General features: G+C 55.5%; 1 protein-coding gene across 2 annotated transcripts in view; it reads right to left on the bottom strand.

The window, feature by feature from the left end:
- The window catches only part of SLC6A6 (solute carrier family 6 member 6), an 84186-nt gene that overhangs the window by 18981 nt on the left and 47590 nt on the right, over positions 1-17615 (bottom strand). For both annotated transcript variants that reach the window (XM_036073651.2, XM_036073653.2), the window contains 4 exons: positions 10938-11070; positions 3327-3461; positions 2039-2142; positions 1785-1909 (listed from right to left, as the gene is read on the bottom strand). In XM_036073651.2, coding sequence (XP_035929544.1) covers positions 1785-1909; positions 2039-2142; positions 3327-3461; positions 10938-11070 — 497 coding nt within the window. The remainder of the gene's footprint in view (positions 1-1784; positions 1910-2038; positions 2143-3326; positions 3462-10937; positions 11071-17615) is intronic.

The raw sequence follows: 17615 nt of genomic DNA, 5'->3' as shown, positions 1-17615 counted from the left end.
CCACCAAATTCAGTCCACACTCCTGGCAATCACAACTGGTTTGTAAGCCCTCGACTGAAAAAAGGCACTGCAAAGGAGCTGCAAATTGTCTCCCCCTCGTCCCTGGAACTGTCACACTCCCAAGTGGGTGTGGACCTTTCTGGAATTACTTTGTGTCCTCAGTCTCTGGCCAGCCTCTTGGGGTAGGAAAGCTATGTTTGACGGTCGGGTCTGGGACTGGGGGCAGTGGAGAGATGCGTGGGGCTGAGCTGTGGACTTGCCACCCTTGTCCTGCAACACTGGGGGGGGGGGGTGAGGGTGGCAGAGAACATCTTCGCTAAGTGAGGATGAAAGCAGGGCCCACGGGCTCGGAGGTCAGAGAAGGTCAGAGGAGCTCAGGTGCATTCTCACACAGGGAAGACCAGAGCTGTTACGTGCGTCCAGGGTGGGTGGGGAGGCAGGAGGTGGGGGAGGTCCTCATGTCAGAGGGGCCTGTCCAGGAGACTCCAGCTCGGACCCTTACCAGCCCGAGCAAGGTCCTTGCTCTCAAGCCACTGGTCTCCTCATCTGCAGAACAGACGTCTACATGCACAAGGCTGAGGTATCCCTGACCCCGAACGCTAGGGTGCTGTGGCTGAGGAACCAGGACACCGCCCAGTTTCCCACGAGGGCAAGGGCTCCAGCTGCATCTGACTCTGGTCCATGGTGGTCCCTGGAGTTAGGACATCAGGCTCTCCTCTGGGCCTGAGAGAAGCCTCTGCCCAGGACCCTCACCTGCCTCCATGTGGTCCCAGAGAGGTCGTGAGAAATCAGGAGGCCGGGTGCAGCAGAGGACGTGTACAAAATAACCAAACCTTGCACGCAGCTGACGACCACCCGCCAAGTGAATGGGCAGGACAGGAGTGAGGCGGAGAAGGGGCAAAGGTGGAATTTGGGGATCCTGGGAGCCTATGGTTCTTGTTCCCATATCCAAACCACTGCAGTTATATAGCTGCGGTTCTAGGACTTAGAACATCCAGGGCAAGTCCTAGAATACTGCGGTGCTGAGGCTCTAGGATTCTAGCAACCGAAGACCTCATCATATTCAGGTTCCAGAGCCACCTTGCTGGAGCTCCAGGATCCCAGCCTGGGATCCCAGGCTTTACAGAGTCCATCATTCTAAGACTCTTTCCTCTACTTCCAGAAGGAGCACCCCACCAACAGGGCCCACACCCTGAGGGGGTGACACTGTCCCCCCCAACCTACCCCCAAATTGGATCTGTCACCGTCCCAGAGGGCGGCCGGCATGCCCACTGTCTCTCCCCCACCCGCCGCCTACGGTGGTGACTGACACAGGGCAGACTCCGTTAATCAAGAACATCGGTGGAATGAATGAATGGGTTTGCTAGAGGGAGCGCGCTGGGAGCAAAGTGCAAAATACAGAAACCAAAGCTGAGAAGGTGGTGATGGAATGCCGACTGGTGGCTGGCTTGGGCCTGAGTTAGGAAAGTGGTTTCTGTTGCTGAAACCAGGAGTTTGCAGGGGGAAGGAGAGGGAGGGAAGACCACACAAAAGTAGCTAAATAGTCCCCAACTTAACCAACCCCCACGTTTCTGCAGCCCCTTGGGCCAAATTGCAATGAAAGTGCTTAAAATTTAGCTTTTGTACTCTTTGATACTTTGGGGACATCTTGGTGGGGGGGGTCCGTTTCGGAAACCAGGCTCGTCCCCCCCCAAAGCCCCCTGGGGTCTGGCTTCATGCCTGCAGTACTCGGCTTACACACTAGGTGGCAGTGCCCACCACCACTGCCACCAATACCACCATACCTGACTCAGCCACATCAGCAATGTCCACCCCTTGCTCTTGTGCCATGAAGCCCAGGATGGAAAAAATTGCGAAGCCAGACACAAAACTGGTACCACTGTTCAGGCATCCCAGCAGCATACAGTCCCTAAGTTACACATATGTCAGGGAGCAAGTTAATTCACAACACAAGGAAGCCACGCTCCCTACTTCTTCTCTTTTTTCTTTAAACATCATCATTTCTAAGGTCCACCGGGCCCGCTGGCGTGACACTTGCCTGTACGAGTTGTACTTGTACTTGTTGTAGCTCCCCAGAGAGGTCATGGCCCCCAGGCAGATGGCATAGGAGAAGAATATTTGGGTCCCAGCATCAATCCACACCTATGGGGGTTTGGGTGGGGGTGGCAAGGAGAGAGAGAAGGGGCCAGTTAGAGCCAGCTTCCTGGAGGAGACGGTGCGGGTTCCGGGCCACCTGAAGGACTGCACCTCAAAACGTGCAGATTCTCGACTGCAATCAGAGCATTCGTGCTGGAATCCAAGGTGTCTTTCAAGGCAATATTGAATTGCAAGGAAGCCCAGAAGTCGAAGAAACCCCCAGTCACTCAGTATCAGGATTATGAGGAAAGGCTTTTGGAGCAGATGGATCTGAATTCCAACCATGAAATGATTGTGAGCAAGAGGACTCCCGCCCAGAACCTCAGTTTTCACATCTGTAAAATGGGCTCTGCTGCACTATTACGCAGGTTCTAAGAGTAAAGATTTAGCCCAGTGCAGACACGTGGTAAGACCGTTAAGTCAAGGCTGCTATCATGACTGTAATTGCTATTGTCTGGAGCGGGGAGGAATTCCCTAACGGATTATGCAGGCAAAGCTGCTCTCCAGAACCTTCATCCAGCAGCTCCGGAGGGCCACAAAGCTGCCTTCCCAGTTGTCCTCTGATGTTGGCCAAGCCCCCGCCCCGGCCCCCCCATCCTGCCCAGGGCAAGAGGGCAGTGAGGAAGAGAACCAAAGCAGCACAGGACCTGGAAGGCCACCTGAAGGCTGAGGATCCTGGAGACAAAAGGTCCTCAAATGGGCCAATAAAACATCCCAGGGCTTTCTCCAACCCCTTGCGGTCACGTGGCCGAGTGCCCGGAGCTGGGCGTTCAGTATCTGCCCCTCGACCTTCCAAGAGCTCAGTACCCACTCTGAATTCCAACGTCAGCCAAGGAAGCTAGCAGCGCTCCTGGGCCAGCTCCCCGCCCCACGATGCCGCCCTCCCAGCCGCTGCGGGCAGAGACCAGGGCCAAGGAGGAGACTAGCTCCTAAAAAGACTTCTCCCCCCTTCCCTGGCACAGCGCCCGAAGGAGACTGTGGCTGGCCTCAGCAGTCCCCCACATGGAAAGATACACACACAGCTGGAAAGGCCCACGAGCATGCTAGACAACCTGCCACAGCCCAGCGGAAAAGTACTGGGCGCTGATGGCCCCACTCGATTTGTGCCCCCAAGGCTGCCGGCCTAGCTTTCCCCGCACCCTGCCCTGCCTGGCCCTGGGTGGGAGGGAGGACGGGCTGCCCTGCGGTACCTGCGGGTCCTCGAGGCGGCTGATGTCGGGGTACAGATAGAACTTGATGCCTGCGCCTGCCCCGGGCAGCGTCAGTCCACGGACCAGCAGCACCAGGAGCATGGCGAACGGGAAAGTGGCCGTGAAGTAGACGACCTGTGAGGGCAGAGAGTGATTCAGGGGAAACCCGGCATCAACCGCTGCTGTCAAATTCAAGCATTCTCCCCGAGGCCAGGGGTCTGGAGCCGAGCGTGCTGTTTCCCTTGCTGTGTGACCTTGCGCATGTTGCTTAACCTCTCTGGGCCTCAGTTGCCTCCCCTGTAACCTGGGTATAATACCAGTACCTACCTCACAGATTTACTGAGATTCAATGAAAACAATCCTGTAGATATTTACTGAATATCTAGGCCCTGGAAATAGAGTGGTGGACAAGACAGAAATCCTTGCCCTCATGGAACAGACATTTCTTTCTCTTTTTCTTTTTCTTTTTTTTTTAAGATTTTACCCATTTATTTGACAGAGAGAGACACAGCGAGAGAGGGAACACAAGCAGGGGGAGTGGGAGAGGGAGAAGCAGGCTTCCCGCTGAGCAGGGAGCCCTACATGGGGCTCGATCCCAGGACCCTGGGATCATGACCTGAGCCGAAGGCAGATGCTCAACGACTGAGCCACCCATGTCCCCGGAACAGACATTTCTAATGAGTGAAGAAGGAAAATGCAAAATAAGAGTGTCAATTATCAAGTGTATATGAAAAAGGCTTAGCCCCATGGTCGGCAGGTGACACTACGTATTAGCTAACATTACAACTGTTAGTATGACTCTTAGGGTTACGAATCAGTTAGGTGAGGGTTCAAACCCCAGCTCTGTCCCCTCGCTTGCTGTGTGACCTTGGACGTGATGCTTCACCTCTGGGCCTATTCCCTTATGTATAAATGGAGACAATAGTAATAGAAGACCTCCATCAAGAGGGGAAGTGAGGATTCGATGAGATGATATTTGGAACACCATCAAAACAGTGCCTGGCACGTAGGTGCTCAAGAAATGGGGCCTGTTGTCGACACTGATTTTGTAGGAAGTGCACACAGAACTCCTGGGAGGAAATGAAGCTTCTAAAGCCCCTTGGCCAGGAGACCGGGAAGGGCCCCCCCCCAACTTACTTGGGGCCGTGGGAGGCCCCACAGCCCTCCCTGGATCACACAGCACATCCCGGGCAGCCCAAGGTCAATTGGAGGTGGGGACCCAGAGATGACCCAGGATGGGCTGTTCCATCGCCAAGGGCCTGCCCTACTTCCTCTCCTTCTCCTCTCCCGAAAGCGCTGGTCTCCAAATATCCTGTGCCCTCGGTTCTCTCGGATGGATTTTTCCCTAGCTTTCCATTCACTGTGAGGCATTTCCAGGCAGGGTTCATGCCTGGGAAGAGCTCAGAGGTGTGTGGCTCTGAATGGACGGCGAGATGCTGGTGTTTCCAGCAGGGCGCTGGCCGAGCAAGGACGCCCCAGGCATAAGGCCACTTGATGCTCACCGCAGCCCGCAAACTGGCGTGCTGGCCACCGTGCTGACAGAGGAGGAACGGGAGCTCAGCAGGGCTCGGAGACTTGCCTGCGTCATTCCCAGGGCACGGGAGCTGTAGTCAGGGCCCGTGGAGGGTAACCACCTTGTTCTGAGCAAAGGCACCAGGCATTTTCACTTCCCCAACGCAGCACATACAGAAATTTCCTGTTGACCACCTGAAACGCTAAGACTGGGTCGCAGAGCCCCTGACTCCCTCAGGGCCTTGGGGACCAGGGGACCAGAAAGGAATGACTACACAGCCAGTGTATCCATTTTACAGGTGAGGAAACCCACACCCAGAGAGCAGGATTAACGTGTCCGTGGTGCTGGGGGCTGGGGGCAGGGCCAGGTTACTGCAGGGCACTTCTGGGGCCCACGTAGGTACCAGACACTGATGGAGGGTGACGGAGCCCTGAACCCCAACTATCTAGCGCAGGAACCCTTGCTGGAGCAGAATTCTTGGACAGCCAACATCCCTGTGAGTAAAAACAACTAGAAAGGGGCTTTGGAAAAGGGCAAGAAGAAAGCTCTCAGGGCCTGCCTGGCTCAACTGCCCTTGGCCAGTACCACCAACCAGCATTTATTGAGTGCTTACTGTATGCCTGGCACTATTCCAAGTGCAGTAACTTCTGTACTTAGTTGGTCCCGCCCTAACCCTTTGAGGCAGGTTTCATTACTAGCCTCATCTTGAAGCCCAGAGAGTCGCCAGCTTGTCCACAGGTCACACAGCACTTAAGTGCCCCAGAGCCTGCCTCCAGACAGGGGCAGAGCAGTCAAAAGCCCTTCCCCGTCTGGCACTTTATTCGACCCTTCCAACAACCAGAGGAAGGCTGGACTCCCCAAGGGTGCAGGTCGGAATTCAAGCTCGCTGTCTGGCTTGCTGTGAGACCTTGAGCAAGCTACTGTCCCTCTCTGGGCTTCATTTTCCCACCCGCGAAGTGAGAAGCTCAGACCAGATGAGCTCTGGGGTTCCGTCCAGCTCTGCCGCTCTGGGCGGAGGGAGAGAGTGGCAGGGAGGGCCCACTCGGGGTCACCCGGGCTGGGGTTTGGATCCCACCTCTGCCACCTCCCAGCTGGGTGGCTTGGCCTCAGCTCCCATCTGTAGGAGGAGGAAAATAAGGGTGCTTACCTCACTCGCCATCCTCAAGAAACCTGAGCAGTGAGGACTCTCCTGCTGATCCCATTAGGCTACAGGGCGGGCCCTACCCCTGCCTCTGTGGTTCCCCCCCAGCCCCCGATGCCTTTTCTCCATCTGGGCCTCAGTTTCCCCAGCCACCCCATCTTCTTCTCCTGAGGCAGAGAACCCTCCCAATTTCCCAAGGACAAGAAGGCAGGCTTGGAGGAAGGGGGCAGGTCAGGAAGCCACAGAAGGGGTGAAAGAAAGAAAACCAGCATGCCCCCACCCCTGCCCCCCAGGCTGCTCCTCCCTTCCTGCAGACAGGCCCTCCACTGGTTCCCACCTCTGGGCCCTGCTGTGGACCACACCCAGGGGCTGGTGGCTGTCCCCAAAGCCAGCCGGGTCCCACTGGGCTGGGCAACCAGGCTCTGGCCAGAGGGCTTTGTGTCAGGGACACAGGAAACCACCCCGGGATGGGGGTGGCTTCCCTTGTTTTCGTGTATTAAATCTGTTTAACAAGCACTTAGGGAGCACTTACTGTGTACCAGGCACTATGCTAAGAGCTTTATGTGCGTTAACTCATTTCATCCTCACGACAACCTGAAGAGGGAGGGAAGTGAACTACCTGCATTGTCTAGAGGAGAAAACAGGCCCCAAGAGGTGACGTCAGGTGCCTGGGGTCACAGCACTAGTAGGTGGAAGAGGTGGGATGGGACCCCTGCCAGCTGGCTTCAGAGTCCCGGGTCTTTTGTGTGTGTGTGTGTGTGTGTGTGTGTGCGTGTGTGTGCACTTTACTGCGGTTCGTCCCCCGATCCAAAAGAAGACAGCCCCACCTGCTCACACAGCCCTACCTAGTCACGCCACCTCATCTGCCTCTTTGGAAGCCACCCTTGTTTTGCAGAATTTGCTGCTCTGAGGACAAGCCCCTGAGAGCCATTCTCTCAACTTTTCCGTGACTCCCCCGGGATCCTCACGGGAGAAGCTGGTGCCAGCCGCCGCCAGTGGGCCTCTAGTGGTGGCCCAGCAGGCCTTGCCACGGGACGTGGTATTTTTCCACTCTTGCTGGCAAGCCTCTGTGGTTCCTCTGAGCCCTTGACCCAAAAGCCCTGTGGCCCAACTGCCCTGGAAACTTGCAAGGACAACTATTCCTCATTCCCCTAGGGACGGCGGGGAGAGAGTGGCCCACAAGGCAGGAGGGAGATGGGCTAGTCTCCCACTGCCGCCCTGAACCTCCTTTGGGGGTAAAGGCCTGGGCAGCAGGGGTCACTCATCCCAAAGATGGAGGCTCCTAGAGGTGGGGCCACGGGTCTGTGCCCAGCACCTAGGCAGGCCCCGAGGGTCTTCACGGCACCCCTGTGTGTGTGAGGGGGGCATCGCTAACTCCTTTCACATAAGGGGAAACCAAGGCTCAGAGAGGGAAGGGGACGTCCCCAAAGTCGTGCAGCTTGTGGGAGCAAAACTGAGATCCCAAACCAGGTCCGACTCTGACTGCCCCCGCCCCCACTTTGTTTTCAAGTGTGAGACGGAAGAGCTGGGGCTGCAGCCTCAGGACACGTCTGTGCTCATGTCCGTGATGACCGTACCCCCCTTCGGGTCCCCAGCACTGTACTTCCTGCGCGACGGTCTGGACTTGGCACCTTCCTGGCCTCATGCGCTGTGAGCAAGGACACGCCTGCCTCCCGTCCCCACGGTCAGGCTAGCCGAGGGGGAGGGCAGGCAGCAGGTGATGCTTAGGAGGTGGAAGAATGCAGGGCACCAAGGTGGGGAGCTGGGTTGCCTGGGTTCAAATCCCACTTGGCCACCGACACCTCAGAACATGAGGATGATGGAATGAGCTGTAATGGACAGCCCTGAGACCGGGGCCTGGCGTGCGCGCACGACACTGCCTTCGCCGTCGTTATCACTGTCTGGTGTATGAATGAAGCCCCTGCAGATTCTGGGCCAAGGTTCAGACCCTTGGAATGATGACAATTACAAAAGGGGGAACTGAGGCTCAGAGAGGCAAAGTGACTTGAACTTGGGTCCTGAGCCGCCCAGGCCCTCCCTCCATCCACCCCCTGCTGGCCCAGGGTCAGCCACTGAAGCACGGCCAGGGCCAGGATGAGGTCCGTCCTGCTGCCCATGGTCCCAGCCCCCACGGTGGCCGTGAACCTGGTCTGTGGCCAGGGCTGGAAGCCATGGTTGGCGGCGGGCGGCGGGCGGGCAGGCGGGCCATGGAGCTCAAGGAAGTCCACAGAGCCTTACTGTGTTTGTCTTGGCTTCTTGGGGCTGGCCCAGGCTCTGCTATTGTTCTGGGAGCCATGCCCGCCCCTCAGGGGCCTGGAGCGTGAGGAGGAGATTGTCTCCAGGGGCGGGGTAGGGTAGGGGGACCTCTGTCAAGTCACGTCTTCAACTGGCCGCAGTTGCAGCCCGGTACCCTCTACTTTTCGATTTGGTTCTATCCTCCTGCCCCCTCTATTGTATCTTAAAGGTTGCCTGCTGTTTCTGGGAAACATCAGCCTCCTCCATCAGACTGGGGGCTCCCCCATAGGTTTGGGTCAGATATACCTCAGGGCCTTTGCATTGGCTGTTCTCCCTGGAATATTTTCTCCTCCAGATACCCACGTGGCTTACCCTTCACTTCCTTCGGATCTGTGTCCCAAAGTCCCCCTTCTTGGTGAGCCTGCCTGGCCACCTCATTTAAAAGTGTACCCCAACACTTCCCGTCCTCCTTCACCACGTTATTCTTCAGTCCACACCTGACTCCTAGATATTTTACGCACTCACCTTGTCACAACCAACAAATCTGTCAGCTCCCGCACCACAGAGATTTCTGTCTGTTCTGTGGACTCCCGAGTGTCCCGGGACCCTAGTCCTACAACAGTGCCTGACGGACAATAGAGGCTCAAAATGTATGAGTGCATCAGGAAATGATCACGTCTCCAGCATCGTTCGGGACGAGTGCTCCACAGAAACTTCCAGATAAACTCACCTCCACATGGGGAAACGGGAGGCACAGTGAAGAGAGCACTGGTGTTTAGGGCCCTTTCTCTGCCAAGCACTGGTGCTGGGTGCAGAGCACACCTTGTTGGAGCCTTCACCTTCACCCTTCTGTAGAAGAGGAAACCAGGGCTTCGAGTCCAGTGCCCCCAGACGAATCACTTCACCTCTCCCAGCTCAGCTCCCTCCTCATTTGAAGAAAGGCGGTAAGGAAATGGTTTGCACACAAGACAGAGGAGGAGGTGGGCCAACACCGGTGAACGAGCACCCCAAGGCTCTGTGGGGACTGCTCGAGGGGCCCCCTTCCTGCCTGTCCCGGTGGGACAATGTCAGCCTCGCCTGCTTCCTTTCCAGACTGGGTTTTAGGAACAGGCAGAGGGCCCTGCTCCAGACTCATCCCCATTCTGCCTCTGCAATCCTGGGGACCCAGATCTTGCCCTGAAGTAAATGCTGGGATCTGTTCAGATCCACGATTTCACTTAAGGGGCTCTTCATCCAGGAGAGCATGGTCCTTAATGTAAATTCCAGTGCAGCAAAGGCCCCTTCTCCAAGTGATGTCACCCCTGCCCGTCACCGTACCTCAAATGCCACCTTAACTTACTCTTTGGACCTTCGGGGGCTTTTAGACCTTAAAGAGATGTTCCCCCTGCCAAGATGCAAGTGATAGGAGGGAAATGCTAGGTGGGGGCCATATAAAGGCAGATCAGCCAACTCCCTCTCTCTGGCCTAGAGCCTTCGGTGCAGGCTCACACCTCTGATCACCACAGACCCTTCCGCATGACCACATCACAGTGACCACGATACCGGCCAGGGTCTTGGTTCTTGGGTAATTGTTCAACTCTAAGTTAACAGGAAGTGTTTTAGTTATAGGCTGTCGTTTTCATTATGGGAAATATACCAGTTATACCTAAAACCTCAATGATAAGCTAACATTTTAATGATCAGCTACCACCTTGGTTAATAGCTAACGTTCTAGGGTGCCTGGGTGGCTCAGTCATTAAACGTCTGCCTTCGGCTCAGGTCATGATCCCAGGGTCCTGGGATCGAGCCCCACGTCGGGCTCCCTGCTCGGCAGGAAGTCTACTTCTCCCTCTCCCACTCCCCCTGCTTGTGTTCCTGCTCTCGCTATCTCTCTCTCTGTCAAATAAATAAATAAAATCTTTAAAAAAAAAAAAATAGCTAATGTTCTAGTCATCGTGTAACATATTAAATCAGCCACGAATATTTCAGCGACGGCTAACAGTTTGGTTAACAACTAACATCTTGGTTATGAGCAAATGACTTAATCATCACCGAAAACTTTCCTTAATAACTAACATCTTAGTCTCCAGCCCAAGTGTTAGTTGTAAGAGAATTCGGTTAATCAGACTTAGCAGCCAAATTCCAAGCCTGTGCTTCTCAAACCTCCAGGTGCATTTGGATTATCCGGGGATAACGTTCAACCGTGGGTTCTGATTCTGTAGGTGCGGGGCAAGCCCGTGGGTCTGCATGTCTAGCAAGTCTGTGGGGGATGCTGATGCTGCCAGTCGGGGCACACTCTGCCAAGCAAGGGTCCGTGTTGTGGGTGGATCACTGGTAATCAACAGTAAGTCGCCAGGTCACCTTGCTACCTGCTAGCTTATCAATGCCAATGTTTGTTATCTGCTAACATCTGCATTACCACCAACACCTTGATATGGGAACCAGTGGTGTATGGGAGCTTGTGCAGGCTCCAGAGAGCCCAGCACCTGACTTTCAGGAATCTTGTTAGCTAGTTGTTAAACCATCGGTAACTTGAAATCAGACATGGTGGGAGTATTTACACCATGAAGTGGGCAAATGCAACAGAGCAGGCCTTATTTTCTTTCAGAGGACTGCTTTAGCAACCTACGCTGGCTCTTCGGTCTGGGCCAGTTTCAAGCAGGAGGGCCTGGGGGGATGGGGATAGAGTCTCTGCTGAGGGTAGACCCCCCTGAGGCAGGGGAGGGACAGACGCACAACTCACTTTCCCCGTGGACTTGACGCCCTTCCAGATGCAGAAGAAGCAGACCAGCCAGACAAGGAGAAGGCAGAGAGCAAGGTCCCACTTCAAGGAGCCAGGGTCGTCGATTCCTGAAGACAAGCTCAGCACGTTGCGCCTTCAAGCAAACAGAGCCACAAGTCAGTCGGGCTGGGCCCTGGGGCAGAGAGAGCTGAGGCCAGGGCTCCAACAGCCTGGGGTTGAAACCCTGGCTCAGGTGCCGTGTTTCCACAAGCCCCCTCGCCTCTCCAAGCCCTGGAATCCCCATGGGTCTCTGAAGCAGTACCCACCCACGTCACAGGGTTGTGGAGAAGTCAACAAGGGGATAGATTCGGACTCCTACCTCAGGTGAACCTGGGATCAACCCCGCCTGGCCTCGGGCAAGTTAAGTACATCTCTAAGCCTCAGTTTCCTCATCTGTAAAATGGGTACTAATTCCCATGTGATCGATTCTCAGTAGACCCTTCTTCAGTGCCCACTGTGGGCCAAACAATGGGTTCAAACTAGGCTCTACCGTGTAAAATCAATGGATTTGATTTACACTCTCTGTCCCAGTCCTCTTTTATGTTATTCACCCCTGTTTCTTATCTGGATCTCCATGAAAATGTACGCCTCAAGAGGGCAAAGTGTTTGTTCTATATGTGGCCACAGAGCACCTGCCCACCTCTTTACAGGGATCATTGTTAAGAGAAAACCCACACAAAGTACTAACGATAAGATCTGGGGTGCAGCCAGCACTGGGTAAACCTTATTGTTTCCATCCTAGCCTTGAGACGCCCAGAGCAGCTCTCGGCACCTAAGCAGTGCTGGCCTCCTGCCCCCGACTCCCTGCAGGATTGTGAAGGTCTCAGGAGGAGGCAGGTAGACGGTCTGAAAGCTAATCGGCACAGGGCAACCACCAGCCCTGCCCAGCATCACGCCGCAGATGCTGGGCCTTTGGAGTCCAAGAACCTCGCTGACCTGCAGAAGACGCCTATGGGCACCTGCTCGCAGACACATCCCTGAGGGGCCGAAGCCATCTGAAGTTGGGGTGGGGCAGCACAGGGTGCTGGCAGCCAGAAGCCACGAAACTCAATGCCAAGAAACTGTCCCCATGGTCCCAGAGCTCTGATACTGAAGCAGTGACCAAGGGCGGGCGCATCAAGCACAGGGACGTCAGCCCGGCCCCCTCACTCCATCAGGGTCCCCCGTCCCCTGACTCCTAGGCTGCTGACCACGGGAGACAGGCAGTTTGTGCTCCCCTGGGAAAAGCGGGGATTCCTTCTGACCAAAGTTAGCTCCTGGTTTCAAGGCCACACTCCAGCCCAAGAGGCAGAGAGGGGGTGTGACTTCGTGCCCCAATATCCTCTTCTGTAAAACACAGATAACAGCTTCTGCCCCCAGGCTGCTGCCTAGGAATGCATTCCAGACCATTCCCTTGCTCCCAGCCAGTCAGTGGTCAGGGCTCTGGGTCTCGGAAACCCCGCTGGGCCAGGATACTTCATTGCTTTTCCTTTTTTTTTTTTTTTTCCACAGAAGCTTCAACATGTGGACCTTGAATAAACCCAAGATCCCCATCTCAAGTGGCATCCAAGTGAGGCCTCTCTTTGGGCCGCCACCGTGCTCCCAGCACCTAGAATGACACAGGGCACATAGTAGGGCCTCAGTAGATACCTGTTGAGTGAATGAACCAAGGACTCAACTGAGGTGACAGGCAAGTTCACACGGCACTCAGAACCAAGTCATGAAATCTTTCCATTCACCTTAAAAAGGGGCAGCATTCCTGTCCTTTTTTTTTTTTTTGGTGAGAACCCCGACATCAAGGGGCTCCCCTCGGGCACCTCTGACGATGTGTGCTCGGAACATCCACAAGGCCTTTCCAGTTTATCTCATCTGATCCAAGGACGAGAGGTCATTTGCCCCATTTTACAGACGGGGAAAACCGAGGCCTGGAAGATTCAACCGCCCACAGACACACAGCCAGCGGCGGGCAGAACTAGCACCCCACACCCAAGCCTGCCGGACTCCCAAAGCCACTGCTCTGTGGACTCCCCCGCACTGCTCCTCTGATAAGCAGGGAGAATAGAGCCTAAACTTTGAAAAGAATCTGCCCCGTCCCCCTGCTGTGGGCCAGGGTCCCCCGAAGCCTCAAGCCAGGGGGCATCCCCACGAGGCAGGCCGTCCGCCAACCGCGCCCCGGCTGGGGCCCTGCCAAGCACGTGGGGCTGGCGGCGGTGGCTGCTTAGAACAAAAAGGCCTTCCCCGTGCAGCCTCCAGCGCCCGGCGCCTTCAATGAAGGCCCGGGGCACGCTGGGCAGCGGCCAAGGCTTCCTTGTGAATGGGCAGCGTCAGGGAGAGAGAGTGCTTCTCCACCTCCACACCTTGGCGCCCGCGGCAGCCACACGGTCCTCGTGCTGCCAGGGAAGCCTTTCCTGCTGCTCGGCGGACACCTGACTGGAGTCCCCGGCCGTCTCCCCGGCCACCCGCTCCCGCCAAATGTCACCTCCGGGTGAAAAGGCTGTCTTGCCTACCAGCCTCCGGACGGCCCGAGGACAAGGATCTCACAGGCGGGCACACAGCAGGTGCTCAGCTAATGCTGAGGAGGGGCCCCGCCTTTTCTTTTCTCTTCAGGCCAGGTCGGCTGAGAAGCTTGAATCCGCAGAGCTCAGACCACACCGAGCCCCTCGGTTCCCGGACACCCTTTCTGCCTTCTCCTACTCCTGCGCTCCGTAAACCAGCGGGGCCAGCCACAGATGGCAGGCAGGCTGGCTCTGGGCAGCTGACCAGCTACGGAAGCCACAACGGGGAAACCGAGTCTCCACCGCTGGTGGCCATCTCCTTGGAGAAGCTCATGACACCTCCGGGTGACACTAGAAGGCATGTTCTCTTTGACCCAGCAATATGCCATTCCCGAGCCTCTCTCCCATGATAACTCTTGCACGGGTGGCCAACGACGGGGTCCAGCCCGAGCTAGTCATCACAGCACCCTCTGTAGGAGCAAAAGACTGGAAACCACCCAAACGGCCATCAATAGGGGCTCCGCAGCACAGAGAAGACACACAGTGGAATGTCACCCGGCCCTCGAGGTGGTGGGAAAGCTCCCTGTGCGCAGGTTAAGAAACGATATCCTGGAGATAAAATAAGTGAACAAAGCAAGGTGAACCGCGCTTATGGCATGCTCCCTATTGTGTTAAAAAGGGAAGGGGGTGGATGTACATTTGTGCTTGAATGCGCACAGACTATTTTTGGCAGGACACACAAGACGCCGCTGCTTGCAGTCAGTCGCTGCCTGTGGGGAGGGGGGACCTGGTGGTGGGGACGCGGGGGAGGGGAGCGCACTTGGCCTTGGGTATCATTTTTTCTACTTGAATGTTTTTCTCTTTGAATGTTTGATGTTTTTAGACGAATGATTCAATGTTTTTAATAGCACCTTTATAAAAATTATTTAGAAGTCTTGAAAATGTTTGTAATGGGCCGTGCAGACGTTCTAGGAATGGAATGAATGTGTCTCATCAGTCAGGGGTTGTCAAAACAGAGCCCAACGTGGGCTCGGGGCCAAAGTGACCGACATCCTTTCCAAAGATAGCTTTGGGTAGCCGTGGAGGCCGGAGAGCGTGTGCGGCTATCCGAACCCCTTTCTGAAGGGACCCCCGCGTGAAGGACCCTCCACAAGTCCCTCCCACGTGGGACTCCCACAGCCTCAGCCCCAGAACAGCAGACAGGGATCTGTTGGGCCTTCCCACGGTGGTGCGTGAGAGGGCTCAGTACACTGTAGAGTGCTGTGCCCCAGAGGGACAGCCATGGTGCACTGCCCCTCAGCAGTCTCCTAACCACCCCAGGAGACTGCATGGTACCCCAAATCCAGCCACATGTCCCCAGCACTGCCACCACTCCTGTCTGGACCCCCACTGCTTCCCAGAGCTTTTTCAGTGGGCTCCCCACTTGTCTTCCTGCCTCCACGGTCACCCTCCCCCCCAGGTCTGTTCTCATCGAGAGAGAATCTGTCCAGACCCAAAGACGGGTCACACCACTCCTCTGTCCCACATCCTCCCATGGCTCCCACCTACCTGGCTAAAAGGCCCCCCTAACCTGCCCCATCCCTTTTGGCCTCCCTGAATAAGGTGACCAAATACTCTTATCATTCAGACCTATTAATAAGGACACTGGGACCACAGGTATATAAATGAGACATGTCCAGGACAAGTTTATGTATGCTTGTCCCATCTTGAACCTCATCCCCCATATGGCCCCTTCAGCCAGTGTCTTCTGGTATGATCTCTGAATAGACTGAGCACATTCCTGCCTCAGGACCTTTGAACAGGTTGTTTCGTCAGTCACTTGTTATATGACATGCCAACTGCCTCCCTGTGTCATTTCAGGTCTCTGTTCAAATGCTACTTCACTGGGGCAGCCTCTCCTGGCCATCGTATAAAAAGTATCCCTGGTCACTCTCCTTCCTCTGCCCTGGCTTTACTTTTCATCATTTGTCATCGCTTTTATATTACAATTATATTTGTGCTATCCATTTAATGTCCGTCTGTCTTACTAGAATGCCATCTCCACGGAGGCAGGGCCTGTGTCTGATCACTGCTGGATCCAGAACAGTGCCTGGCACAGAGTAGGTGTTCAATAGGCATTAACTGAGTAAAGTAATCATACCCATTTGGTTGATGGGGAAACTGAGGCTCAGAGAGGTTCAGGAATTCACCTGACATGACCCAGATAAAAATCAACCCCGGGCCTGGATCCCTTTTTCTGATGCTGCCCTGGGACCAGCCACCCATATGCCTGGTCCTATTCTGCCCTTCATGAGGGCCCTCAGAATCCCAGGCTTCCCCGCATCGCTCATACAGAGGGAGGAGAACCAGAGGTGAGCTGCATTCTTGTCCAAGAATAGTAATGATTCATTCCAGGGTGGGATCCAAAAAAGAATCGCCTGGACGTCTGTTGTGAGTCGGCCGCCCCGCTGCCGTCCAGCCGGCACTCAGAGATGTAAATACGTCCTCCGAGTGGGCCAAATCGTTTCCTTTTGACTGCCGGCCAGCCATTTATTGGCCATGGCTCTTCCCTGGAGACTGGCGGAGGCAACAATTATAAAAGAGCCCGTCCGCCCTGAGCATGGGGCCACACAAGGCTTTCTCCACCGCCTCCTCCTTCCGACAGCTGCAGAGGAAGATTGGCTGAGCACGGCTTGTTTGCAAATATGACTCATTTCTTTGATTCTAATAAAGTCTAATGATACGTGCTGAGCTCCCAGGGGGCTCGGGAGGAACCAGGGAGGAAGGCATGGCTCCGGCCAGATCTGGCCCCGCCTGTCTTCCAGGGCTAGGGTGAAGCAGGACCCTCGGGACAGAGCGAGGACCCCAGAGCAGGGACCAGCAGGATGAGGTTAACCGGGGGCAGAAGCTCTGTTTTCCGTCACAGAGCAACTCTGAGTCAAATCATGAAGCTATCGTGAAATGACTGTCTCAGGGGCCCCGGTGGCTTTCACGGGGCTCTGTAAGAGGACATCTCGCCGGCTCCTGCTGACAATGGTGCTTTAGCGTTGCAGATGGGGTGGGTCCACACCAAGAGAAGACCCCCCTGAGAGTGGGTCACACACACACGGCACAATGTTACCTGTGGCCGTGGACTTGTAGCTGGTGGCGACACAGAGACCGGTGTCGGAGGTGAGGGCTGGGAGCTCTGTTCTAGCTAGCTGCTTGTGTAACCTTGGGCAAGTCACTTAACCTCTCTGGTCCTCAGTGTCATACCCAATGAGCCATGACTGGAGGCCCTGTCCTTAGCACATCACTTGTCCTAGCTCTTTAACTCGAGCCAGACTGTGAGGTGTTGGAACCATGCTATCCTCAAGGTTTAGAGAGGTGAGGTGACTGCCCTGAGGTCATGCAGCTGGGACGTGTGGGGGCCAGAGGCAGGCCCCCTGCTCTAAGGGACCGGAGCATCACCCATGCTCCCAACTCTCTCCTCTAGTAAAACAAGAGAGGGGGAGGGCGGCTGGCAGGGATGATCAGCAAATTCCTTCCCTGTCCAGGGCCATACGGAAGTCTCAGCTTTCACGGTGCCGTGTTATCTTGATTCCCAGGGAGCTCCCAGACACCCGTCGGGTATTGGTCCACCTCAAGGACCCACACGTCTGCTGCAGGTGAGAGAAGTGGAGATAAACATCGGCTGGGGCTGGGCTTTGGCTCCAGGGGCGTGGAGACCAGCACTCTGAGAGTATCCTCACTGCTCGGCAGCCTAACCTGGCACCAGTCACTGCCACCTCAGTCATGTCCCCGGGAGCCTCTCCTGATGGAAACCCCAGAACCAGTCACTGTAGGGCCAGTGGCTATTTTCGGGGGAAATCATAGAAACTGTTTCACCCCGGAACCCAGACCCACTGATGGCTGAACCCTGTGAGGCCCTGTATACAGTTGGTGCTTAATATATGTCCTAGTCTCTCTCCCACTAGTGTGTTCCTTGAGTAGATTCAATCATGTCACTCCCCTTCTCGTATACCTTCCATGGTTCCCCCTCCTAGAGAACAAAGCTCAAACTTACCAGGCTAACATTCGAGGCCTCAAACCTTCTCCTGGTCCCATGTGTCCTATGCTCTGGCCAAACTCATGACTTAACGGTTCCCAAACACTTGTGTGTGTTCAGAATGCCATGCCTCGGCATGGGCTGTTCCTTCCCCCCAGA

This window comes from Halichoerus grypus, chromosome 1 (genome assembly GCF_964656455.1).
Source record: "Halichoerus grypus chromosome 1, mHalGry1.hap1.1, whole genome shotgun sequence".
Taxonomy (NCBI): Eukaryota; Metazoa; Chordata; class Mammalia; order Carnivora; family Phocidae; genus Halichoerus; species Halichoerus grypus.
This window is presented reverse-complemented; position numbering and strand designations above follow the sequence as displayed.